This window comes from Manis pentadactyla, chromosome 8, assembly GCF_030020395.1.
Source record: "Manis pentadactyla isolate mManPen7 chromosome 8, mManPen7.hap1, whole genome shotgun sequence".
Lineage (NCBI taxonomy): Eukaryota > Metazoa > Chordata > Mammalia > Pholidota > Manidae > Manis > Manis pentadactyla.
In genome coordinates, this window is record NC_080026.1 from 125,933,881 (window position 1) to 125,961,128 (window position 27,248).

The 27,248-nt window shown below is 35.9% G+C and overlaps 1 protein-coding gene across 6 annotated transcripts in view; it reads left to right on the plus strand.

The window, feature by feature from the left end:
• ATRNL1 (attractin like 1) overlaps positions 1–27,248 on the plus strand; it is a 750,424-nt gene that overhangs the window by 162,568 nt on the left and 560,608 nt on the right. For all 6 annotated transcript variants that reach the window (XR_008999031.1, XM_036898417.2, XM_036898415.2 and 3 more), the window contains exons 14-16: positions 13,628–13,760; positions 17,174–17,355; positions 25,997–26,210. Coding sequence is in view for 5 of the 6 variants with exons in the window: in XM_036898417.2 (XP_036754312.2) it covers positions 13,628–13,760; positions 17,174–17,355; positions 25,997–26,210 (529 nt within the window). In the remaining variant the exon portion in view is untranslated. The remainder of the gene's footprint in view (positions 1–13,627; positions 13,761–17,173; positions 17,356–25,996; positions 26,211–27,248) is intronic.

The following is a 27,248-nucleotide window of genomic DNA, read 5'->3' on the forward strand; positions in this document are numbered from 1 at the left end:
CCACCTGTGGGCTGGTGTGGGGGGTTGCTTGGGTCTCACCAGATCTCGGCTTTGCCACTTTACCCTTTTCTGTGGGGTCTTCTTTTCTTCCCCAGTGTAGATAGGTTGTTAGTTCTGTAGTCCTTGGGTTCTTTTCAGGTTTAGTGGTATTTGCCGTATTTTCATGTTTTATGTGTTTTTGAGGGGAGGTTTCTGTCTTGCCTTCCTACTCTGTCATCTTTTTCAAGGCCACCTTTTTCAGTGTCCTTTGAGGACTTCATTATACACGTGTGGTTGATTAAATCATTGGCAGTTGGCGATCAGTTCAACCTCTAGCGCCTCTCGCTGTACATACTGTTTTTATAAGGTGTGAAAGTTCCAGTGATATGTTGTTTTAATAACAATATGTATTTCAATTTTATTTGAGCTTTAAGGTTAATATGACATGAACTTGCTTTGAAAATTTGAAGGACTTTTTTATACTTGTGTCAATATTGATCTAATGGGAGTTAGTTTAGTGAGTAATGTGAAAATAGGAGTTAAATACAATAAAATATGGAATAAAAGACTAAAATGGGGAATGTGATTAGGTAAAAATTATAGGCAGATTTTATTTAATACTTTGTTGGATAACCCTGAGTTTAGGCATTGTGTTTATTTATTTACAGTAAGTGAAAGTACACATTTCTCAAAAGTTGTTATGTAAATTGCTACCAAGTATTCATTTTATTAAGTGGCCTTTGCTTTATATTTTATTTTTGATAATGATGTGTTATCAAGGATAGCACTGGGTGAGATCATATAAGTGAGCAGATGGTCCTTTTAATTTAGACTGATGTAATGTGTCTTTTAGCTGGTTTTATCAGAATATCTGTTGATTAAGCTAAAGTAGATGCTAATGGATATAAAAAGATCTATGAGATTTTAGTGTAAATGATGTCCATTGATATTCTATTTTTATTATTTAGTCATATTTATTGCAAGGTGCATACTTTATGCTCTAACAGCTCAAATAACCTGCTTACTTCTCATGGATTTCATTAAAAATTTACATCTAAATATACTAGAGTGAAATTCAGTAGAGTAATGGTTGTTCCTCATAGTCTGTTTACTAATGTGCATCTGGTTCATTACACCAAAAAATGCCAGCAATTTTTCAGAAAAATAGTCAGCTTTCTTCCATCATTGATTAAATTGGCTTTGTGTGTGACTGAAATATAATTTCATCTATTGAACTGGTTCTGTATCAATAAATGACCGGACTGTTCTTAATGACGACAGTAGATTTATTTGGATGTTGAATCTATTATTATACCACTGTTGTTCTAAGACTGGCATTAAGCTGTTATTCCTTTTCTTACTCTAACATGCTGTTTAGCCATTCTCATCATTTTTATAAGTTATTCCATGAATCATATGATTCAAGTAATCAAATGATTTCTTTTCAGTTACCTGGCAAATGGTTGGAACTCTAATAATCATATAGAAAAACTACTAAGATTTTTTTTCAATTCTTTTTTATTGTGGTAAAATACACATAACATAAAATTTACCATCTTAACCATTTAAGTGTATCATTCAGTGATATTCAATGATTGCATAATGTGCAAACATCACCTCCAACCATCCCTGTAACTTTTTATCTTATAAAACTGAACCTCTACCAATAAAACAATAACTCCCCTTTCTACCCTCCCCCCAGGTGCTGGCAATCACCATTCCACTCTGCTCCTCTGAGACTGACTACTTTAGTTGCCTCATACAAGTGGAATTATAGAGTAATTTTTTTGTGTGACTATCTTATTTTTTTATTTTTATTTTTTGTAGATAATTATTTTTTATTGAAGGGTAGTTGACACACAGTATTACATTAGTTTCAGGTGTACAACACAGTGATTTAAATTTATATACATGATAATTCTAGGTACCAGCTATCACCATAGCAAGTTGTTACAATATTCTGAATATATTCCTTATGCTATACATTACATCCCATTACTTATTTATTTTACAATTGGAAGTGCGTACTTTTTTTTTGTTGTTGTTGTGAGGGCATCTCTCATATTTATTGATCAAATGGTTGTTAACAACAATAAAATTCTGCATAGGGGAGTCAATGCTCAATGCACAATCATTAATTCACCCCAAGCCTAATATTCGTCAGTCTCCAATCTTCTGAAGCATAATGAACAATTTCTTACATGGAGAACAAATTCTTACATAGTGAATAAGTTACATGGTGAACAGTACAAGGGCAGTCATCACAGAACCTTTTGGTTTTGCTCATGCATTATGAACTATAAACAGTCAGTTCAAATATGAATACTCATTTGATTTTTATACTTGATTTATATGTGGATACCACATTTCTCTCTTTAATATTATTTTTTAAATAAAATGCTGAAGTGGTAGGTAGATACAAGATAAAGGTAGAAAACAGAGTTTAGTGTTGTAAGAGAGCAAATGTAGATGATCAGGTGTGTGCCTGTAGACTATGTGTTAATCCAAGCTAGACAAGGGCAATCAAACATCCACGTATGCAGAAGATTTCTCTCAGAACAGGGGGGGTGAGGTTCTAAGCCTCACCTCTGTTGATCCCCAATTTCTCACCTGATGGCCCCCCTGCGACTGTGCCTGTCTTAGGTTGTTCCTCCCTTGAGGAATCTTACCCGTCTCTGGCTAACCAGTCATTTTCCGGGCCATACAGGGAAATGTAAAGTTGGTAAGTGAGAGAGAAGCCTTATTGTTTGAAAAGGTTAGCTTTTTACTTCTTTGCATATTTATGCCCTGTGGCTTCTATGCCCAGCATTTGTCTTGAGGTATCTTTACCACTTGGAAGAATTATGATACTCGGCAAATTCGATATGAGGCACGAATTCTATTTAAGGGTTGTAATTAGGAAGGAAGAAGAAAAGCTATAGAAGTAGCAGGCAGAAGAAAACCTGGGAAGATTATTTCTTTGACATATCTTCTTGTAGAGTAACTTCAGCATGTATAGGTTTTAAACTACTAATTAAATTGCGCACACACATTAACATAATAGGAGTATAGTTACATAACCAAAGCATACCTGTAATTACTAGCCATCTCCAGTGAAACCAAGCAAACCAGTTAGGCACCTTAGGCATTTGTGAAAACTTATCTATGATATGGTGGATATTGTCCATCTGAGCTTGAACAGTCTGAGAGAAATCAGACAAATTAAAGCAACCCATTCCTGGGGACTGTTCACATCCCATATGTTCTTTTAACAGTAAATAGTCTGTAGTTGTAAGATTTTGGAGCGCTACAACTTGCACTTCTCCTAATTCTTGGTTGAGTTCCAACAGTACAGATCCAGTCAAATTTGTTGTTTTACTGTATGCATAAGCCAGCTTAGATATCTCCTTCTTCATTCCTATGGCAAGACCAGGAACCAGTGGGATGAGTGCATCTACACCTGTGGCAGTGCGTGGATCTTTGTTGGGGTTTTTTGCTGATCATCTTCTGGCATGAGTCTTCTCGAGAGTGCTGATGTTGGAAGTTCTTTTTCATATCGTATCTTAGTTCATTTTCGGGGTAACCCAATTAGGTTTTGATCCTCTGTATAAACAAACAGACCCTTTGCCTACACTTTTATGTGCCCTTTATACCACTGTGTAGAACTCATTGGAGGTCACCACACAGGAACTCCTATTTTTTTTTTTTTTGTTATCATTAATGTACGCTTACATGACGAATATTATGTTTACTAGGCTCTCCCCTTTACCAGTTCCCCCCTATAAACCTTTTTACAGTCACTGTCCATCAGCATAGCAAAATGTTGTAGAATCACTACTTGTCTTCTCTGTGTTGTACAGCCCTCCCCTTTCTCCCACCCCCCCATGCATGCTAATCTTAATACCCCCCTTCTTCTTCACCCCCCCCTTATCCCTCCCTATGAGTTCTGTGATTCTGCTCCTGTTTTGTTCCCTCAGTTTTTCCTTTGTTCTTATACTCCACAGATGAGTGAAATCATTTGGTATTTCTCTTTCTCCGCTTGGCTTATTTCACTGAGCATAATACCCTCCAGCTCCATCCATGTTGCTGCAAATGGTAGGATTTGCCCTTTTCTTATGGCTGAGTAGTATTCCATTGTGTATATGTACCACATCTTCTTTATCCATTCATCTATCGATGGACATTTAGGTTGCTTCCAATTCTTGGCTATTGTAAATAGTGCTGCGATAATCATAGGGGTGCATTGGTCTTTCTCAAACTTGAATGCTGCATTCGTAGGGTAAATTCCTAGGAGTGCAATTCCTGGGTCAAATGGTATGTCTGTTTTGAGCATTTTGATGAACCTCCATACTGCTTTCCACAATGGTTGAACTAATTTACATTCCCACCAGCAATGTAGGAGGGTTCCCCTTTCTCCACAGCCTTGCCAACATTTGTTGTTGTTTGTGTTTTGGATGGCAGCCATCCTTACTGGTGTGAGGTGATACCTCATTGTAGTATATTTTTTTTTTCCCCCTGGATAATTTTTTTTTATTGAAGGGTAGTTGACACACAGTATTACATTAGTTTCAGGTATACAACACAGTGATTCAACATTTATATACATGATAATTCTAGGTACCAGCTATCACCACACCAAGTTGTTACAGTATTTTGACTATATTCCTTATGCTATACATTACATCCCGGTTACTTATTTATTTTACAATTGGAAGTGTGTTTATATATATATATATATATATTTTTTTTGTGAGGGCATCTCTCATATTTATTGATCAAATGGTTGTTAACAACAATAAAATTCTGTATAGGGAGGTCAATGCTCAATGCACAATCATTAATCCACCCCAAGCCTAATTTTCGTCAGTCTCCAATCTTCTGATGCATAACGAACAAGTTCTTACATGGAGAACAAATTCTTACATAGTGAATAAGTTACATGGTGAACATAACAAGGGCAGTCATCACAGAAGCTTTTGGTTTTGTTCATGCATTATGAACTATAAACAGTCAGTTCAAATATGAATATTCATTTGATTTTTATACTTGATTTATATGTGGATACCACATTTCTCTCTTTTTTATTATTATTTTTAATAAAATGCTGGAGTGGTAGGTAGATACGAGATAAAGGTAGAAAACATAGTTTAGTGTTGTAAGAGAGCAAATGTAGATGATCAGGTGTGTGCCTGTAGACTATGTGTTAATCCAAGCTAGACAAGGGCAATAAAACATCCACGTATGCAGAAGATTTCTCTCAGAACAGGGGGGGTGAGGTTCTAAGCCTCACCTCTGTTGATCCCCAATTTCTCACCTGATGACCCCCTGCGACTGTGCCTGTCTTAGGTTGTTCCTCCCTTGAGGAATCTTACCCGTCTCTGGCTAACCAGTCATCTTCCGGGGCCATACAGGGAAATGTAAAGTTGGTAAGTGAGAGAGAAGCCTTATTGTTTGAAAAGGTTAGCTTTTTACTTCTTTGCATATTTATGCCCTGTGGCTTCTATGCCCAGCATTTGTCTTGAGGTGTCTTTACCACTTGGAAGAATTATGATACTTGGTAAATTCGATATGTGGCACGAATTCTATTTAAGGGTTGTAATTAGGAAGGAAGAAGAAAAGCTATAGAGGTAGCAGGCGGAAGAAAACGTGGGAAGATTGATTATTTCTTTGACATATCTTCTTGTAGAGTAACGTCAGTATGGATAGGTTTTAAACTACTAATTAAATTGTGCGCACATTTTAACATAATAGGAGTACAATTATGTAACCAAAGCATACCTGTAATTACCAGTCATCTCCAGTGAAACAAAGAACACCAGTTACGCACCTTAGGCATTTGTGAAAACTCATCTATGATATGGTGGATATTGTCCAACTGAACTTGAACAGTCTGAGAGAATTCAGATAAATTAAAACAACCCATTCCTGGGGACTGTTCACATCCCATATGTTCTTTTAACAGTAAATAGTCTTTGGTTCTAAGATTTTGGAGCGCTACAATTTGCACTTCTCCTAATTCTTGGTTGAGTTCCAACAGTATAGATCCAGTCAAATTTGTTGTTTTACTGTATGCACAGACCAGCTTAGGTATCTCCTTCATCATTCTCATGGCAAGTCCAGGAACTGGTGGGATGAGTGCATCTACACCTGTGGCAGTGCGTGGATCTTTGTTGGGGTTTTTTTTGCTGATCATCTTCTGGCATGAGTCTTCCCGAGAGTGCTGATGTTGGAAGTCCTTTTTCATATCGTATCTTAGTTCATTTTCGGGGTAGCCCAATTAGGCTTTGATCCTCTGTATAAACACAAACAGACCCTTTGCCTACACTTTTATATGCCCTTTATATCATTGTGTAGAACTCATTGGAGGTCACCACACAGGAACTGCTTTTTTTTTTATCATTAATCTACACTTACATGATGAATACTTTGTTTACTAGGCTCTCCCCTATACCAGGTCCCCGCTATATACTCCTTTACAGTCACTGTCCGTCAGCGTAGCAAAATGTTGTAGAATCACTACTTGTCTTCTCTGTATTTTACAGCCCTCCCCTTTCTCCCACCCTCCTTGAATGCTAATCTTAATATCCCCTTTTTTCTCCCCCCCTTATCCCTCCCTACCCACCCATCCTCCCCAGTCCCTTTCCCTTTGGTACCTGTTAGTACATTCTTGAGTTCTGTGATTCTGCTGCTGTTTTGTTCCTTCAGTTTTTCCTTTGTTCTTATACTCCACAGATGAGTGAAATCATTTGGTATTTCTCTTTCTCTGCTTGGCTTGTTTCACTGAGCATAATACCCTCCAGCTCCATCCATGTTGCTGCAAATGGTAGGATTTGCCCTTTTCTTATGGCTGAGTAGTATTCCATTGTGTATATGTAACACACCTTCTTTATCCATTCATCTATCAATGGACATTTAGGTTGCTTCCAATTCTTGGCTATTGTAAATAGTGCTGCGATAAACATAGGGGTGCATTGGTCTTTCTCATACTTGATTGCTGCATTCTTAGGGTAAATTCCTAGGAGTGCAATTCCTGGGTCAAATGGTATGTCTGTTTTGAGCATTTTGATGTACCTCCATACTGCTTTCCACAATGGTTGAACTAACTTACATTCCCACCAGCAGTGTAGGAGGGTTCCCCTTTCTCCACAGCCTCGCCAACATTTGTTGTTGTTTGTCTTTTGGATGGCAGCCATCCTTACTGGTGTGAGGTGATACCTCATTGTAGTTTTAATTTACATTTCTCTGATAATTAGCGATGTGGAGCATTTTTTCATGTGTCTGTTGGCCATCTGTATTTCTTTTTTGGAGAACTGTCTCTTTAGTTCCTCTGCCCATTTTTTAATTGGGTTATTTGTTTTTTGTTTGTTGAGGTGTGTGAGCTCTTTATGTATTCTGGACGTCAAGCCTTTATTGGATCTGTCATTTTCAAATATATTCTCCCATACTGTAGGGTTCCTTTTTGTTCTATTGATGATGTCTTTTGCTGTACAGAAGGTTTTCAGCTTAATATAGTCCCACTTACTCATTTTTGCTGTTGTTTTCCTTGCCCGGGGAGATATGTTCAAGAAGAGGTCACTCATGTTTATGTCTAAGAGGTTTTTGCCTATGTTTTTTTCCAAGAGTTTAATGGTTTCATGACTTACATTCAGGTCTTTGATCCATTTTGAGTTTACTTTTGTATATGGGGTTAGACAATGGTCCAGTTTCATTCTCCTACATGTAGCTGACCAGTTTTGCCATCACCATGTGTTGAAGAGACTGTCATTTCACCATTGTATGTCCATGGCTCCTTTATCAAATATTTATTGACCATATATGTCTTGGTTAATGTCTGGATTGTCTAGTCTGTTCCATTGGTCTGTGGCTCTGTTCTTGTGCCAGTACCAAATTGTCTTGATTACTATGGCTTTATAGTAGAGCTTGAAGTTGGGGAGTGAGATCCCCCCTACTTTATTCTTCTTTCTCAGGATTGCTTTGGCTATTCGGGGCCTTTGGTGTTTCCATATGAATTTTTGAATTATTTGTTCCAGTTCATTGAAGAATGTTGCTGGTAGTTTCATAGGGATTGCATCAAATCTGTATATTGCTTTGGGAAGGATGGCCATTTTGACGATATTAATTCTTCCTAGGCACGAGCATGGGATGAGTTTCCATCTGTTAGTGTCCCCTTTAATTTCTCTTAAGAGTGACTTGTAGTTTTCAGAGTATTAGTCTTTCACTTCTTTGGTTAGGTTTATTCCTAGGCATTTAATTTTTTTGGATGCAATTGTGAATGGAGTTGTTTTCCTGATTTCTCTTTCTGTTGGTTCATTGTTAGTATATAGGTAAGCCACAGATTTCTGTGTGTTGATTTTGTATCCTGCAGCTTTGGTGTATTCTGATAACAGTTCTAGTAGTTTTCGGGTGGAGTCTTTAGGGTTTTTCATATACAGTATCATGTCATCTGCAAATAGTGACAGTTTAACTTCTTCTTTACCAATCTGGATTCCTTGTATTTTTTTGTTTTTTCTGATTGCCGTGGCTAGGACCTCCAGTACTTTGTTAAATAACAGTGGGGAGAGTGGGCCTCCCTGTCTAGTTCCCGATCTCAGAGGAAAAGCTTTCAGCTTCTCGCTGTTCAGTATAATGTTTGCTGTGGGTTTTTCATAGATGGCCTTTATTATGTTGAGGAACTTGCCCTCTATTCCCATTTTGCTGAGAGTTTTTATCATGAATGGATGTTGAACTTTGTCAAATGCTTTTTCAGCATCTATGGAGATGATCATGTGGTTTTTGTCTTTCTTTTTGTTGATGTGGTGAATGATGTTCATGGACTTTCGAATGTTGTACCATCCTTGCATTCCTGGGATAAATCCCACTTGTTCATGGTGTACGATCCTTTTGATGTATTTTTGAATTCGGTTTGCTAGTATTTTGTTGAGTATTTTTGCATCTACGTTCATCAGGGATATTGGTCTGTAGTTTTCTTTTTTGGTGGGGTCTTTGCCTTGTTTTGGTATTAGGGTGATGTTAGCTTCATAGAATGAGTTTGGGAGTATCCCCTCCTCTTCTATTTCTTGGAAAACTTTAAGGAGAATGGGTATTATGTCTTCCCTGTATGTCTGATAAAATTCTGAGGTAAATCCATCTTGCCCGTTGGTTTTGTTCTTTGGTAGTTTTTTGATTACCACTTCAATTTCGTTGCTGGAAATTGGTCTGTTTAGATTTTCTGTTTCTTTCTGGGTCAGTCTTGGAAGGTTGTGTTTTTCTAGGAAGTTGTCCATTTCTCCTAGGTTTCCCAGCTTGTTAGCATATAGGTTTTCATAGTATTCTCTAATAATTCTTTGTATTTCTGTGTGGTCTGTCATGATTTTTCCTTTCTTGTTTCTGATACTTTTGATTTGTGTTGACTCTCTTTTTCTCTTAATAAGTCTGGCTAGGGGCTTACCTATTTTGTTTATTTTCTCGAAGAACCAGCTCTTGGCTTCATTGATTTTTGCTATTATTTTATTCTTCTCAATTTCATTTATTTCTTCTCTGATCTTTATTATGTTCCTCCGTCTGCTGATCTTAGGCCTCATTTGTTCTTCTTTTTCCAATTTCGATAATTGTGACATTAGACCGTTCATTTGGGATTGTTCTTCCTTTTTTAAATATGCTTGGATTGCTATATACTTTCCTCTTAAGTCTGCTTTTGCTGTGTCCCACAGTAGTTGGAGCTTAGTGTTGTTGTTGTCATTTGTTTCCATATATTGCTGGATCTCCATTTTGCTTTGGTCATTGATCCATTGATTATTTAGGAGCGTGTTGTTAAGCCTCTATATGTTTGTGAGTCTTTTTGATTTCTTTGTACAGTTCATTTCTAGTTTTATGCCTTTGTGGTCTAAAAAGTTTGTTGTTAGGATTTCAGTCTTTTGGAATTTACTGAGGCTCTTTTTGTTGCCTAGTATGTGGTCTATTCTGGAGAATGTTCCATTTGCACTTGAGAAGAATGTGTATCCTGTTGCTTTTGGATGTAGAGTTCTGTAGATGTCTATTAGGTCCATCTGTTCTAGTGTGTTGTTCAGTGCCTCTGTGTCCTTACTTATTTTCTGTCTGGTGGATCTGTCCTTTGGAGTGAGTGGTGTGTTGCAGTCTCCTAGAATGAATGCATTGCAGTCTGTATCCCCCTTTAGTTCTGTTAGTATTTGTTTCAGGTATGTTGGTGCTCCTATATTCGGTGCATATATATTTATAATCTTTTTATCCTCTTGTTGGACTGAGCCCTTTATCATTATGTAATGTCCTTCTTTGTGTTTTGTTACTTTCTTTATTTTGAAGTCTGTTTTGTCTGATACCAGAATTGCAACCGCTGCTTTCTTCTCTCTGTTGTTTGCATGAAATATCGTTTTCCATCCCTTGACTTTATGGCTGTGCATGTCTTTGGGCTTGAGGTGAGTCTCTTGTAAGCAGCATATGGATGGATCTTGCTTTTTTATCCATTCTATTACTCTTTGTCTTTTGATTGGTGCATTCAGTCCATTTACATTTAGGGTGATTATTGAAAGGTATGAACTTATTGCCATTGCAGGCTTTAAGTTTGTGGTTACCAAAGGTTCAGGTTTAGCTTCTTTACTATCTTACTGTCTAACTTAATTCGCTTGTTGAACTATCATAAATGCGGTCTGATGATTCTTTATTTCTCTCCCTTCTTATTCCTGCTCCTCCATTCTTCATATGTTGGGTGTTTTATTGTGTGTTCTTTTTAGGAGTGCTCCCATCTAGATCGTTCCCTGTAGGATGCCCTGTAGAGGTGGTTTGTGGGAGGCAAATTCCCTCAACTTTTGCTTTTCTGGGAATTGTTTAATCCCTCCTTCATATTTAAATGATATTCGTGCTGGATACAGTAGTCTTGGTTCGAGGCCCTTCTGTTTCATTGCATTAAGTATATCATGCCATTCTCTTCTGGCCTGTAGGGTTTCTGTTGAGAAGTCTGATGATAGCCTGATGGGTTTTCCTGTGTAGGTGACCTTTTTTTTCTCTCTGGCTGCCTTTAATACTTTGTCCTTCTCTTTGATCTTTGCCATTTTAATTATTATGTGTCTTGGTGTTGCCCTCCTTGGATCCCTTGTCATGGGAGTTTTGTGTACCTCTGTTGTGTGAGAGGCCATTTCCTCCCCTAGTTTGCAGAAGTTTTCAGCAATTATTTCTTCAAAGACACTTTCTATCCCTTTTTCTCTCTCTTCTTCTTCTGGTACCCCTGTAATGTGGATATTGTTCCATTTCTATTGGTCACTCAGCTCTCTTAAAATTCTTTCATTCCTGGAGATCCTTTTATCTCTCTCTGCATCAGCTTCTCTGTGTTCCTGTTCTCTGTTTTCTAGTCCATTAATGGTCTCTTGCATCTCGTCCATTCTGTTTTGAAGTCCTTCCAGAGCTTGTTTTATTTCTGTATTCTCCTTCTTTATTTCTTGCATATTTCTCTGCAAGTCCATCAGCATGGTTATGACTTTTGTTTTGAATTCTTTTTCAGGAAGACTGGCTAAATCTATCTCCCCAGATTCCTTCTCAGGGGAAGATGTAGCAGATGCCGAAGCTGTCTGGGTTAGTCTTGTCTGGATCATATTTTTTTGCCTTTTCATTTTGACAGGTGCTATTGACTGTCAGCTGGGAGGGCCAAACTTTTCACTTGCTACTGGCCTTTCTTTACTGGGACAACTGCGACCCCTAGTGGCTTGTGTTGGGTAATGTCGTGTAGGCTGGGTGTTTGTGTCCTGCCCTCCCGATATGGAGGGATCTCCCTTTCTTTGGGCGTGGTTTGCCTTAGGCTGTTTCTCTGCTTTCGCAGCGCCCGGAGGGGTAATGGACGGGGGGCTGTTTGGCTGTTTACCTCCGTGAGGTGTCTCAGAGCTGTTGCCGAGGGGGTTAGGGCACGCGGTTTTCCCTGTAATTTTCAACCACTGCTCTGTGATCTGTGTTGTTTTCATCTATCTGTTAAATCCGTGTCCCTTTAAGGCTTTCAAAAAGCACTCGCTTTTCTTTGTCACAGGGGCATCAGCTTCGGAACCCGCTCAGAGGTCTTGCTGCCCTATTTCCCTAGTTTCCAGCCCTCCACGCATGCACTGTGTCTGCGCTCTGGTGCGGGTGTGTGGGGCTGGGTGTTTAGCAGTCCTGGGCTCCCTCTCCCTCCCGCCGGGAGCTGGGGGGAGGGGCTCTCGGGTCCCGCCAGGCCGGGGGTTGTATATCACCCCTTTCACCAGGCACTGGGCTCTCGCAAGTGTGGATGTAGTCTGGCTTTTGTCCTGTGTCTTCTGGTCTCTCTTTTAGGATTAGTTGTATTTGTTGTATTTTCAAAAATATATATGTTTTTGGGAGGAGATTCTCACTGTCCTACTCATGCTGCCATGTTGGCTCCGCCCCTCACTACTAAGATTTATATGCTAAATGAAAACAAATAGCTATGAGATAGAAAAAAATAACAGTAAGAAAGTTAATATGTTCCTAATGAAAATGTAGTGGTTGAATATGAGTCAAAAATTACAAAGTAATTTGGGATTTTAAAAAAAGGTATCTTGTGTTATTTTTTAAGGATGAATAATGAGAAGTATTAATATCTCTGTTCTTATATGTTACCTTTAAATACTGTAATTTTCGCTAAGTAATTGACATCTTTGGAATGGAGATAACTGCAGTGTATTTTATATAGGAAAACAGTAGTATATAAATATTTGATGGGTGATATTTAAAGTATCTGATAAAATAAAAAGTGCTTCAACCATTTTTATATGTAGGATAGTTGTATTTTAACTGTTCATTGACGGAAAGGAAATATTTAGCTCTCTTACCTAAGAAACCCTGAGGTAAGTATTTATACCTATAGAGGAAAGAAAGATTGACATGGGGCCCCCGGTACAGCATTAAGTTCTTTGTAGGTTTTTCTCAAAGAGTCACAGGAAGAGCTGAGCCAAAAATTTTAGTATCTGTTTTCATGAGGTAGGTTTTATCATAGGCATTGATAATATCATATGAAATATCTGAACTTTGTCTAGGGAACTACCACCAAAGTTCCTGTTTCCTGTTTTTTACTTTTTCATATTTAACCTTTAACCTCTTAATGATGGAATTAGTTAATATGATTACATTGTGTAGTAGGACTGGTCAAAGTATAACTTCTGTAGGTTCTTTGCCGGAAATGTGACAAATACATACAGGAGAAACATCAGTTAACCAAAACCATGATTTAGTGTCTGTGAAAGTAAAGTTAGTTTGTTAGTGAGAAAATAATCTATGTTTTTAGATTGTATTGGATTTCGGTAAAGAATCTCTTTAGTTTTTACTACTTCATTCCCAGGATTTTGCATGATAGTTTTATAATGATTAGAATTCTTTTATGTGATCATTAAGAAAAATGACTCTGCATTGGCTTTATTCATTGAATTGGAAGCCTATTATTAGATTCAATAGCAAAGGTGTTCATTAGATGGTTTCTGTTTCAAACTGTGTAATTTGCTCATTTTTACAATAAACACACTTTCTAATTCCAAGAACTATAGTTTAAAAAACAGATAAGAGATTCTGATTCAGTAAAACTGGTTTGGAGTTAGAAATCTTTATTTTAAAATTCACCTAGTGGTTTTTATATATACCGAAGTTTTAGAATCATTGCTATACCAAGGTGAAAAGTAACATGCCTTATCTTTTAACTTTCTAGTCTGTGAAAAACTACACCAAATGTCATGTGAGAAATGAACAGATTTGTAACAAACTTACCAGCTGTAAAAGCTGTTCACTAAACTTAAATTGCCAGTGGGACCAGCGACAACAAGAATGCCAGGCTTTACCAGGTGAAGGTTTTAATTTGGTAAAGTAGTTGTATAGCCCACACATGAATACCATTATAGTAAACAGTATTTAGTAAGAGCATTCCTTTTTCTAAAATTAAATCAATAATAGAGAAATGATAATATTGGTATAATAAAAGTATTGTTCCTATAAGAAAAGTTTCTGTTTGGTTACAATTCTTGAAGATGTTGAAGGTGTTTTTTGTATTTATTATATTATTGGCTTGATCACAATCCTTTTCAATTAAAAAAAAGTATATCTTAAAAATGTAGAAAAAATAAGCACCTGGACTAATATATAGATTTAACAGATGTGAGTGTTTGACATATTTGTTTTTAAGTGCCCTTCAATTTTCTGTTCTGGGAACTGTTGTTTTTATTTTTATTTTTTATTTTTTACTGACTGCCTTTTAAATTTATAAATTGTAACATTTCTAATAAATTTTTTACGATTTAATGAAAATCCAATTTGTGCAAATCAAAGCAAAGCTCATTTTAAAAAGCAATTTCAACTTATTTTTTACAGTTAACACTTTTCTTAGTAGACCCTAAGTACTGTTCCTTTCAAATATAAAAGATACAATCAGAAAGTTGAAAAGTAATATAAATGTTTAACTAATTCCATCTTCTTGTTATACAGATAAGCTGAGACGCCCACTGGTTAAGTCACTTGCCCAACATTGTGTGGCTTGTAAATGGTAGACAAAGCTGTTTGCCCTATCTCTGTTCGATTTTTTGCCTTTCTCTGTCCCATGGTTGCTTGTATTTTTTTTTTCCATGGAAACATTTCTAAACCTAAGTAGTTCTAAAAAGTATTGGAAAATTCCATCACAGGATTTATGTCTTTCTTACAAGTTCATGTAATAAACTAAAAATAAGATTGCCTTTAAAAGTACCACTGAGGTTTTGGAATGTTTATTTACATTTTGAATTTTGTTTATATATTGACCTTTAAAACTTTTAAGTAATTATATATGCATGTGTGTTCACTTTGAGAAACTTAAGAGAATATCAATGCAGTGCGCAGGAATTGAGAAGCAAAAGTAAGATGATGCTAAACTTGAAAGTAATACTGATTTTTAATTGTTAAACTCTAAAATCAGCATGTAGAACAGTAAAAATACTTGCAAAGTCTCTTTAAAAGGATGTAGTAAATCCTGGGCCAAACTAAGATTTGACTGAAGTATATATATACATTTAAAGGAAGCTTGCTTCAGTAAGAAGGGAATTGGTTGCCAGTGGAAGTTTTTAAAAATAATAGTGAAGTTATATTTGGTAGTGCCATATACTCATTGCCCAGGAAAATGTGTCGGTTTGGCATAATGGCTTCCCTTGACGGGCTATTTTGGAGAATAATAAATACAATACAATAAATACAATAAAATATTTATTATAAACTAATTTACCTTGTTCCGTGATCATATTTACTGGGCAGCCGAATGGATAGATATAGTTTAGTTTCCATCCAGCTTGTCTCAAGGAAGTGAATGCTCTAAAGGGAGGGTCGAGTCTATATGGCAGTTGCACTTTTCCTTGAAAATTTATGAATTGCATTTTTTTCATTGATCTCATATAAGTTGGGAATTTGAATTTATCTCACTAAACTCATTTAAAAAACTAACTGCTACCCTTTTAGCTTTAAAGCTGAGGTAATGCTCACTACCACAGAAGCCTGAAACCTCAAAGCCTTTGGTTCAGTGGTATAATTTAGTTTGGCCTCAAAGGCCTATGCATTTGCTTTACACTTATATGATTTGTCTATGATGGTATTTTTTGTCTCATAATAAGGACAGGAAAAAATAATCTAAATCCTTCCTTGGTTTAGTAAGATAAGAAAAAGCCATAATTAATCAAAATGTTTGTACTGTTTCCTTAAAGCAGTACTTTGCATTCCAGAAGACAAGGAAGATTGCTCTATGTTTAGCCTGACAATGGAAACAAAGGGGTTTGAAACAATCTTATTAAATGACAGTTACAGTTTATTGAGGGATTACTATATGGTCCAGTACTGTTCATTACTATTTGTGGAACGTAGTTTAATAGGACAGCAGTTATTAAAGAACAGGAATCCCTGTTCATGGACCCTTGAGAGGGTCTATGAAGTCAAAACTAATAAAACTATGATATTATTTGCTTTTAAAATTCTGATCCTGTCATGGGTTTACTATGGCATTTTCCAAAGGCTATATGATATATGATTCCAATAAATAGAATGTAGAAGCAGATATGAGAATACAGTTGTCTTATATTAAAACATTACAGAGATTTGCAAAAATGTGAAACAATGCCATACTTTTCACTATTTTGTTCTTTTGTTTTCGAGACTGTGATTTTTAAAAAATGCCATTTACTTTAAGTTGTAATGTTTTCCCCCCAACATTTTATTATGAAAATTTTCAAAGATATGGAAAAAATGGAAAGAATTGTGGAGAGGACATACTAGATTCTACAATGAACATTTCATCTGCTTTGTTCCTGATCTCTATGTCTATCCCTTCTTCTATTGACTCAACAGTTCATCTTAATTTTTTTCATGCGTGGGACCTAATTTGAGCTGTCAGCCACTCTCTCTCAGGGAGAGAATTTGATGATACATCTCTTTCAGGCTGTATATAGTATGAAGGGCAAGACATTCCAGAAGCTTTTAAGAGTGTGTTTATAATGAGTACTTAAATTATAATTTAACACAGCATTGTTAACTAGTGTAAACTGAAGCATAACTTTGTAATGTATTTGTAAATCTGTTTTAGAAAATAGACACCATTTTAAGTTCAATTTGGACTCTAAAGATAAACTACTATAACTGAATAGTATGTTTGAACTTTAGAAAGACCTGAAGAGCTGTATAAAAATAAACATTAGAAAGCAAAAATTATAGCTTCTTTACTAACCATAAATGAAATGAGATTCTCTCCCCACAGTTATAGTTAAAGAATCAAAGAACCCAGCTTATATCAAAATAGTACACCTGAGCTATGGAAATTAGATTTGGAGGACAATTAGCTTCACTTTTAGGACTAACTGAAATTGCTTTTGCTATGTGCTGGTTATTTTCCTATTAAAGTGAACTTGCATTGGACATTGGGACTTAAATACAGTAGTGATTTTACTTGTTGCGATACTGTATGTCAATACACTAGATTTACACAGAAAACCCAGCAGTTGACATATCCTAACAGATGTTACAGTCATAGCTTATTTTATGTTTAAGAATTAAAGAAAAAATTGGGGTATTCTGTTTACATTCTTCACTAAACTATTAGACAAATAATTTTTGGAATATTGATATATTTTAATTTGTTATTGAAAGTTTTAAAACAAAGAGTGAATTTGTATTTTGAATTCTGAAATAACTGAAAAATAAACATACTTTTTTTGGCAATATAAAAATAAGTATAATTTTTTTTTTTGACCAGCTCATCTTTGTGGAGAAGGATGGAATCATATTGGGGATGCCTGTCTTAGAATCAATTCCAGTAGAGAAAGCTATGACAATGCAAAACTCTATTGCTATAATCTTAGTGGAAACCTTGCTTCATTAACAACCTCAAAAGAAGTAGAATTTGTTCTGGATGAAATACAGAAGTATACGCAACAGGTAACAGCTCTACTTGTGTATATTATGGAAATATGCTGATACTCCTATAATTATTGGCACTGAGTCATTCTTTCTGCTTTTTAATAAATTATTTTTATTAAATCTTGAAAGTAAAAGTGGAACCGATTTCACAAGTGAATTGGTGGAGGACTCATTCTTAATGCGTAGTTGGGAATAAGGTTTTCTAAATTAGTCATCTTAGGTTTTGCACAGTAAACCACTGCATTACCTTATCATGAAGTCATTTCATAGAAATAAATGCACTTAAAATATATGTACATATTGCTTAAGAATTTGTTTTGAAATCTAATTTCCTTGTAATTTGAGATGTCCTTTATAATTAAAACAGTAGAACAATTCATTGCCTATATTTGAATGCATGTATTTTTTGTGAGTGTGTGTTTGTGTATTGTTACTTGGGTTTTTAAATTATACTATTCTGGGTATAGATTTGCGTGAAATAATAATAAAGATTAGCAGGACTAAAATAATTTTTTAAATATGTGAAAGACATTTGAACATCCGGAACTTGGAAACTTTTAGTTATCTAGAAAGTTGTTTTATGGAAAACATTTCTACAGAGAATGGAATATTTCTCTGAAAATTGTATATAAATATCATTTTATAAGAAATTCTAAGAGGAATTCACAGTATTTGTTTCTGTCCTTAGGATGTTAAAATAATGGTCAACTCTTAAGAGTGGTTTATAGAGGATATTTAGAAGTAATTTACTAAATCTAGTTTGGAAACATTTAGTCCATATACTTACTTGAAATATTCTATAAACTTGTAACATCACAGCAGGTTTTTGTATTTTTTTTCAAAAATAAAATTGGAACTCAATATAGATGACATAAGTGATAGGTAAATTATAATAAATGCCTTAAATGTAAGGTTTGTACTAGATTTGGCCTTATGTTTGATACACACATATACATAGACACACTATGGTAAATAATGTAAAAGTGGCACAATTTCTATACAAATAATGGAGATGTGCCCATAATTCAACTCTTACTTTGAAAACTCTGTTAAGACAGATTCCAACAACTGTATTTTGACCTTTGGTTATGGCTTTTATTTGGACTAGCGGTTCATTACTACTCCAAAACCCCACTCTGTATAGTGCAGGGGAGATGATTTTGGCTTCAGAACTTTCCAGACCAAATATTACAATTACTTGCTATAGAGACATTTATGTAATGTTTTCTTTTATAGCTGGTTTTAAGAAGCATTGAGGACAGTGTATCAAAATGATGGAGAACATGCAATCTGGCATACTACTTATCTTTACAATTTAGTACCCACTTAACCTCCCAGCTCTCTATTCCTCATCTGTAATGGGGATAATTCTAGCTACCTTGCATGTTTATTGTGAGAGATAAATGAGACATTGCATGGAAAAAAAAATTATTTTTGAGTGTTTACTATAATTATCATTTTTATTGTTTGCATTTTAAGGGTTACTTTTGTATCTCTGTTCCCAGCACAGCTAATATTACTATTCCCAGGAATCATTATTTAGAGGATGAATGCTTAGGTAATTAAATGAACTGATTAATAGTCACTACTAATACTGATTGTGGAAAAATATCTGCTCCCAAGCAGTATTTTAATTTTTCCATGGTGAATAAAAAGTCTTCCTTTCTCCCTTACCCTGAAAGTTGTACTTGGACCTTTTATCTCTTAAGATCATTCCTTACTTATGATGAAGAATAGGAACATATGTTACTGATTTTACTCTGCTAATAACAGGAACATGCATCTAATTTTTAACAAGTGGTGTAAGAATAGTTTTGTGTAAGTGTAAAAAAACCTAGAGACATTTAAGTACATTCCTTTTTGAAATTTTAATATGGACCTACTTCACTGTTACTGACTACCCTAATTTTTGTGGCGATAATTAACATTTCTGATGAGTATCAAAAGCAGATCATCAACCTAATGCCAGTTTCTAACTGCATAGTGAAGGCCCTCCCATTCATTAATAAAATGGATAAATTATTGTATCCCTGGTTTTTATAAATACTCAAAAATTTGAAGTGGATATCATGACACTTACTGACTGTCAAGCAGATTTATTATATGTCTGATATGAATAGACAAGGTAAAGAAAAAACTGTTAAGCTGAATATACATGTAAAATTAATCTGTGAAGCTTTTTGTGTAAACTGTAGCTATTTTTCTGTGAAGGGTGGGCCAATGTTCATTCAGTGTTCATTGGTACACGTTTACTGAGTACTTTCAGTGTACTTGGCAATCTGTTGCTTGCTGAGAATAGACATCTAAAGACCATTGCTTTTCTCAAAGAGTTTAGTGGGAAGAAAGACAAGCACAATTATACTGAAATGTGGTAATTGCAATAATAGATGCAAACAGGATGATACATGAAGATAGAGAGAGGCTATCTTAACCAGTAAGGTGGACGTAAGGAGTAAATAAATGCCTTAGCAAATTTTTGCAGGACTTTGAGTTGCCCAGCACAAAATATTTGTAAGGCGGCCTATGTTTTTTTCTCAATTTGTCTTCTTAGAGAGCTACCGCCTTATGGCTTTAAAGAAAAGATGTTATGTGGTGTCATGTAGGTTAGACCTATTGATTTTTTAAAATATTTTAAAAAAATGTGAAAAGGTATATTTTATTTTTAATCACATGGAGCATACAACATAAGTTATGTTTATATTCTTGTGATACCAGGAGCTTCATTTCTTTAACTACAAAATTGATGGACAGTTACCAATGAACATTTGAAAATTAGTTCTACTGAACACGTATCACTTGTAAAGAGCGTATTATTGGTAGATCCACCTTCTTTGAGTTTTGAAACATGCTAATATTTGGTATGAGGGCTCTATTGCATTTTTACTCATTTATAATGTATTATAAAAAGTTCTTACAGTTTAACTTTGAAATGTGCTGTTTTAGAAGTCGCATATTTCAAGATTTCTTGTGTTAGTTGCTCAGTTTTTAATTGCTTATTGTATAAATAATAAATATTGGTCTAAAATTATTTTGGATGTGTGATGAACTTAGATTCTGTGGTTTGCAGACTACCATGCTCAGTAAATGAACAATGCTTTGTTTCATTAGAAAGCTGAGCTTTAGCAAAATTTCAAAGCTGGAAACTTCTGCAAGGTGACATTCCATTAAGAGTATCTTTATATGAAATGAATTATATCCTGAATCATTGCAGTTATATAAACTTAAGATAACCCTTCCTTGGCAAATGAAGATAGACAAATTCAGGCACTTTAAAGAGATATCCTCGGTCAAATGATCATTTACTTATCGGAAATGGCTAATGAAATGTTGCAATGATTTATGGTAGGCCACAGTAAATTTTCATAATATAGTAATTTATCTTTCATTTTCAACTGCCTGTCCCATTCATTTACTGGATAATAGTTACTTTAAATGTTTTATCAACTGCTCCATTTTTCTGTTCCTCCCCTCTTCCTCTCAGATTCTTATCATGATGAGCCAGGGAGCAATATTTCATTTCAAATGACTTGTCTTTACTATAGATAGTTCAGAAATATAGGCATAGTTACTGTAATTGAAGCACAATCATTAATCTGAAATATCTATGTTAGATTGACTCCTGCTGTTATTATCAAGAACTGTAGAAATATTACAGCTTTTTGTTTTCAAAATATCTTTCAGAATAATGCAGGAAATATTTGATGACAATAAGGCAAAGCACCATGTACATTTTTATAATTGGAAAAATTATTTATGATTCTGTAGTATCTCTGTCTCAGGAATTGGGTAATGGAAAATAATCATCTCTGTTCTGATGAACTTTATCTAGTAAATTTATTAACTACCTACTATGTGTACAATAGTTTAGATAATATGAGATCTACTGTCATACTGAATATTCATAAGACATTTTAATTTTAACTAAAATATTTGTTGAATGTTTACTATGTGAAATTTGTTGTATTTATACTCTACAAATTTCTAGGTCTATAGTTATCTTTATAAACTCTCTAGCCATTTGTAACATATTTAGAATAAATAGGATACTAAATATACATATCATATATATATACATACACATATATAACATACATATACATGTAATATATATATATATATATATATATATATATATATCTTGTTTTTGTGTTAAAGACACAGATGGAGAGACATATTTTTTGCTACCCTGATGGTCCATATGTAAAAAGGATGATGTGGAGTTTTGAAACTATCACTTTCTAAGATTAACTTAGTAACTTAGAAAATAAATGTATTTATATGTATAAATTATACATAAACATATGTTAAAGTTGAAGCATTTAGCAGAAATGTCAGCAAGATGATAGAATGGGAGTTCATGCTTGTCCTCTCACAGAAACATTGATTCGATCAACCATCCATGTGCAAAAATATTTTTATGAGAGCTAAGGAGTCCAGGGAAGAGAGGATATCACCTGGGTGGAGCACAAAAATAAGAACTCATTGAAGAGGGCAAATAGGGCAGTCTCACATTACCTGCATCAGCCTTCCTCCGTGCCCGTGCAGAGCAGTGCATAGTGGTGGGAAATACCCTCTGCTAGGAAGAAGGAGAGCGATTTGAACACCCAGCTGCCGCTGATCCCAGCACCAGGCCTGCTCCAGTGGACCCTGATGCCTGGTTTGTCACCACAGCCCAGGAACCAGGCATGCTCCAGTGCCAGCCTGGCTCCCATGGCCTTGGGCTCCAAGCAGCACTTATGGACCCAGCCTCCAGGCCAACCTTCTCACGGCCATAGGCTCCAGAAGACCTAGGGTCTGGCCTCCCCAACAGCTCTGGGCTGGGCTCTGAGGACCCAGGACCAGGCCTACCCTGGCTGCTCAGGATTCAGACCTTTCCCTGGGCACCCAACTTCCAGACCTGCCCCTATATCCTAGGTACCAGGCCTCTCTCCACAGACTCAGGCACCAGACTGTTCTTCACAGACCCAGGACCAGGCCTGCCCCAGTGGATCCTGGCACCAGGCTGTCTCCTGCAGACTCAGGACCAGGACCATGTCTATGAACCCAGGTACTAGGCTTGTCCCAACAGCAGGCTGACCCCACTGATTTCAGGCTCAAGACCCACCCCAGTGCCAGATCAGTCCCCATTTTTTCTTTCAGACTGGTCCATGTAGAACCAGGCTCCAGACTCCTCTGTGGACCCAGGCTATAGGCCTTCACCATGGAGCTGCCATGGAGCCGGGCTCCAGGCCCACCCTGGTGGACCCAGTCACCAAGCCTACCCCTGTGGACCCTTGTGCCAGGCCAGCAACCATGGACCCAGGATCAAGGCCTGCACCCACAGACCCAGGGCCCGGCCTGCCCAGATGGACCCAAGTTCTAGACCCAGTGAAGTGGCCCCTAGGCTCCAGGCTTACCCCTCTGGACCCAGGGATTACGCAGGCCCCTGTTGGACCCATTTTCCAGGCCCAATTACCCACTGACCTAGCCACCAGGCAGCCCATCCAAGCACTCCAACAGTAAGCCTGCCTGTGGACCCCATCACATAGCTGGCTAGAATCTCTGGATATGTTGACTGGTGAAGGTCTTTGCTTACTGAAGCTAGTTGGCAAAGGCTGGAACAAATGCTTTCTTCAAGTGCATGGACACCAATGAAAGGCCATAGGGATCACAAAAAATCAGAGTGTAACATGAATGTTATACTGATATGTTAACACTACCAAAGGAACTAAATAAGCCACCAATAACTGACCCTAAATAAATGGAGCTCTGTGGTCTGCCTGACAAAGAATGCAAAAAAGTCATCTGAAAGAAGCTCAGTGAACTACAAGAGACACAGTAATAACCAAGAAAACAATGCGTGAACAAAATGAGTTCTACACAGACACAGAAACCATAAAACTGAACCAAACAAATTATGGAGCTGAGAAACACAATGATTGAACAAAAAAATTTCATAAAGAGCTTCAACAGCAGACTCTGTCAAGCAGAAGAAAGAATCAGCAAGTCAAAGAGAAGTCATTTGAAATTCCCAGCTGGAAGAAAAAAGAAGAAAAGGATGGAAAAGAGTGAAGAAATCCTGTGGGACTTTTGATAGACCATCAGATAAACCAATATACTATTATGGGAGTCCCAGAACATGAAGAGGAAGAGAAAGGGGCAAAAACGTTGTTCAAAAAAATAGTGACAGGAAATTTCCCAAATTTGGAGAGGGAAGTGAACATCCAGATCCATTAAACCCATAGAACCCTAAATAGATTAAACATAAAGAGATCTTCACCAAAACACGTTATAATAGAGAACCCAGAAATAAAGCCAAGAACACACATGGGGAAAGGACAGTCTCTTCAATCAATCATGCTGAGAAAACTGGGTGTCCTCATGCAGAAGAGTGAAAGTAGACCCTTCTCTCATACCATATACAAACATCTCAATATGGATTAAAGACTTAAATGTAAGATCTGAAACTGTAAAACTACTAGAAGAAAACGTGGAGAAAAAGCTCCTTGACATTGGTCAGGACAATGATTTTGGGAGATATAATCCCCAAAACACAGGCTACGAGCAAAAAAAAATGGGATTGCATTAAACTCAAAGCTTTTGCAGGGAGGAAGGAAACAATCAACAGAGTGAAGAGACAACCTATGGAATGGGAGAAACTGTTTGTAAGCCATACATCTGATGAATAGTTAATGTGAAAAATAATATAAGGAACTCAAACAGCACAATAGAAAAAAATAACCCAGTTAGAAAATGGACAAAGGACATGAACATTTTTCCTAAGAAGACATGCAAATGGCCAACAGTTATGATAAAAAGCTCAACATCACAAATCATTAGGGAAGTACAAATCAAAACCAAATTGACATCACTTCACACCTGTTAGAATGGCTGTTAGGAAAAAGATGAGATAACAAGCGTTGGTGAAGATGAAGAGAAAAAGGAACCCTTGTACATTGTTGGTAAGATTATAAATTGGCATAGTTGATTTGGAAAACAGTACTAAATTTCTTCAAAAAATTAATAATAGAACTACCATATGATCCAACAATCCCACAGTTGGGTACATATCCAAAATAAATGTAAACAGGATCTTCAAGAGGTATCTGCACTTCCATGTTCACTGCAGCATTATTCACAGTAACCAAGGAATGTCAACAACACAAGTGTTCATTAATGGGTGAATGTATAAAGAAGAGAAATGTGAAGTAGAATATATGATACATCTGATATATAAAATACATGTTATATGATATATATCTATATAATATTTATAAAATTGAATATTATTCAGCCTTAAAAAAGCAGGAAATCTTGCCATTTGCAACAACATGGGTGAAACTGGAGGACATTATGCTACATGAAATAAGCCAAACACAGAAAGACCAATGCTGTAGCATCTCACTTATATGTGGAATGTAAAAAAGTTGAACTCATAAAAGCAGAGAGAGTAGAATAGTGGTTGCCAGAGATGAGGATTGGGTAAGTGGGGAGATGTGGGGTAAATATACAGAGTTTCAGTTATGTAGGCTAAATAAGTTCTGGAGACCTAAGGTACAGCTTGGTTACTGCAGCTAATAGTACTATATTGTACACTTGAAATTGAAGACATCTATCTTGTGTTCTTGCACTACATACCAAAAAAAAAAAAAAAAACCCTGTCGTAATTATTTCACAATGTTTACATACATCAAAAAATCACATATACACCTTAAATATGTACAACTTTTATTTGTAAATTTTATCTCAAGGAAGCTGGGTAAATTTTTAAAATAAAGCATAACTCTCAAGTAGCAAAAAGGAAATAAAAAAATACAGGTGTTTACTATGCAATAGAATTTTATAAAGAGAGTAGATCATTCCAAGAATATATATTATTTTTCAGTATCATAAGAATAATGTATTTTAAAATTAAATAGTGATTAAAATAAGGTATGTAAAGAAAATATATTTTCAAGCAATTTTTGAAATACTAGTAACAGCACTAAGATTAGTTTTGTGGCATTTGTCAACCTTAGTTAAATTTTAGGCATAACAGTCAGAGACTTTATCAGTTTTTTTGACCTCTTTAATAATTAAAGTAGATGACATAAATTTATCTAAAATTTCATGAGTGTCCCCTAATGAATTAGGAGAGAAACCATTATTCTTCTTAGTCCTTTTGTGAGTCTGTTGTGAAGTCTTCACTCTAATATAGTTTGTTGAGTTTGTTTTCTATTTTCTCAGTGCAGGTTAGCTTTAGAGTCTTACTTTCACTGCTGATTAAACTAGGTAGCGATAGTAATAGTAATAACAGCAGCATCAATGTTATTTAAAAGCAGTAATAGTGGCAGCAATATGTTAAGTTTATATGATCTTGCCTCATAAAGTAGGTATTTATATCAGATATATTTATATCCCCATTTTATAGGAGAGGAAACTGAGGTTCGCAAGGGCTGAATAACTGGTCCCCATCACATAGCTGAACACAAAGTCATTGTTTTAAAAATAATGCTGTAGTCTACATCATTCTCCAAAATGTGCTGGGATTGGGAATTATCCTTGGTACTAGACCATCGTTAGGAAGGCAGTTCTATGTATTTTCAAATGTAAGTTTTAATGATAATGAGCTACTTGCTATGGAATATGAAAGTGTTTCTACATCTAACTTTTTTAATGCACCTTCTACCATTGTTTACAGAAAGTATCACCTTGGGTAGGCTTGCGCAAGATCAATATATCCTACTGGGGATGGGAAGACATGTCACCTTTTACAAACACAACACTGCAGTGGCTTCCGGGTGAACCAAATGATTCTGGGTTCTGTGCATATCTAGAAAGGGCTGCAGTGGCTGGCTTAAAGGCCAATCCTTGTACATCTATGGCAGATGGCCTTGTCTGTGAAAAACCTGTTGGTAAGTAGTCCAGTAAAGTAGTAGTTCTTTAAAAATACAATGTTTCCAACTTCTCTTCCTACCACCTACCATGGGTGATAGTCAATAGTCTGGAAGTAACTTCCACCATGTTTTTATATTCTCTGATTTTCATGTAGATTTTATCTACATACACATTCTCTACTTACTATTAGTGACCTTAGCATTAACTTGTGAAAATAATTCTTTATTTGTTGGTTGAAATAGTGAGATTATAAACATATAGTTGTACTTCCTTACAGTATAGTAAGAATCTATTCTAATTTATTAATGTCTTTTATAAAAATGGTATTTGGAAGAAAGATCTGTCTTTAACAACCAATTCAGAACCATTTTAATCTTGCAGATCTCTTATTTCATTTGGCAAGTTAAAAGAAACACTCCTGTCATTTATTTTGAATGGATTTTTGTTGAGTGAGAATGGGATATTCAGTTATTTTCTCTTTTTAAATACTGTATTTTTTTATTGTGGTAAAATATACATAACATTTACCATTTTAATCATTTTTAAATGTAGAGTTTAGTGTCGTTAAGTACATCCACATTGTGCATTTATCAACACCATAGACTTCCAGAGTGTTTCATCTTCTCCAACTCCGTACCCATTAGCAATAATTCCCAACACTTCCTTCCACCGATCTGACAACCACGTCTACTTTCTGCCTCTGACTTTGACTTTGACTTTGACTGCTCTAACTTCACGGAAGTGGAATCATACGATGGGCATCCTTTTACGACTGGTGATTGCCCTCGCATAATGTCTTCGAGGTTTATCCATGTTGTAGGATTTGTCAGAATTTCCTTTTTAAGCCTGACTAATTACACATTAAATGCATATGCCACGTTTTGTTTCTCCATTCCCCCGTCAGTGTGCACTTGAGTTGCTTCCACCTTTTGGCTGTTGTAAGTAATGATGCCATGAACATGGCTGGACAAGGACATTTTCCAGTTCTTTTTTCACATCTTTTGAGTATATAGCCAGGAGTCAGACTGCAATATCACACGGTAATTCTATTTAAT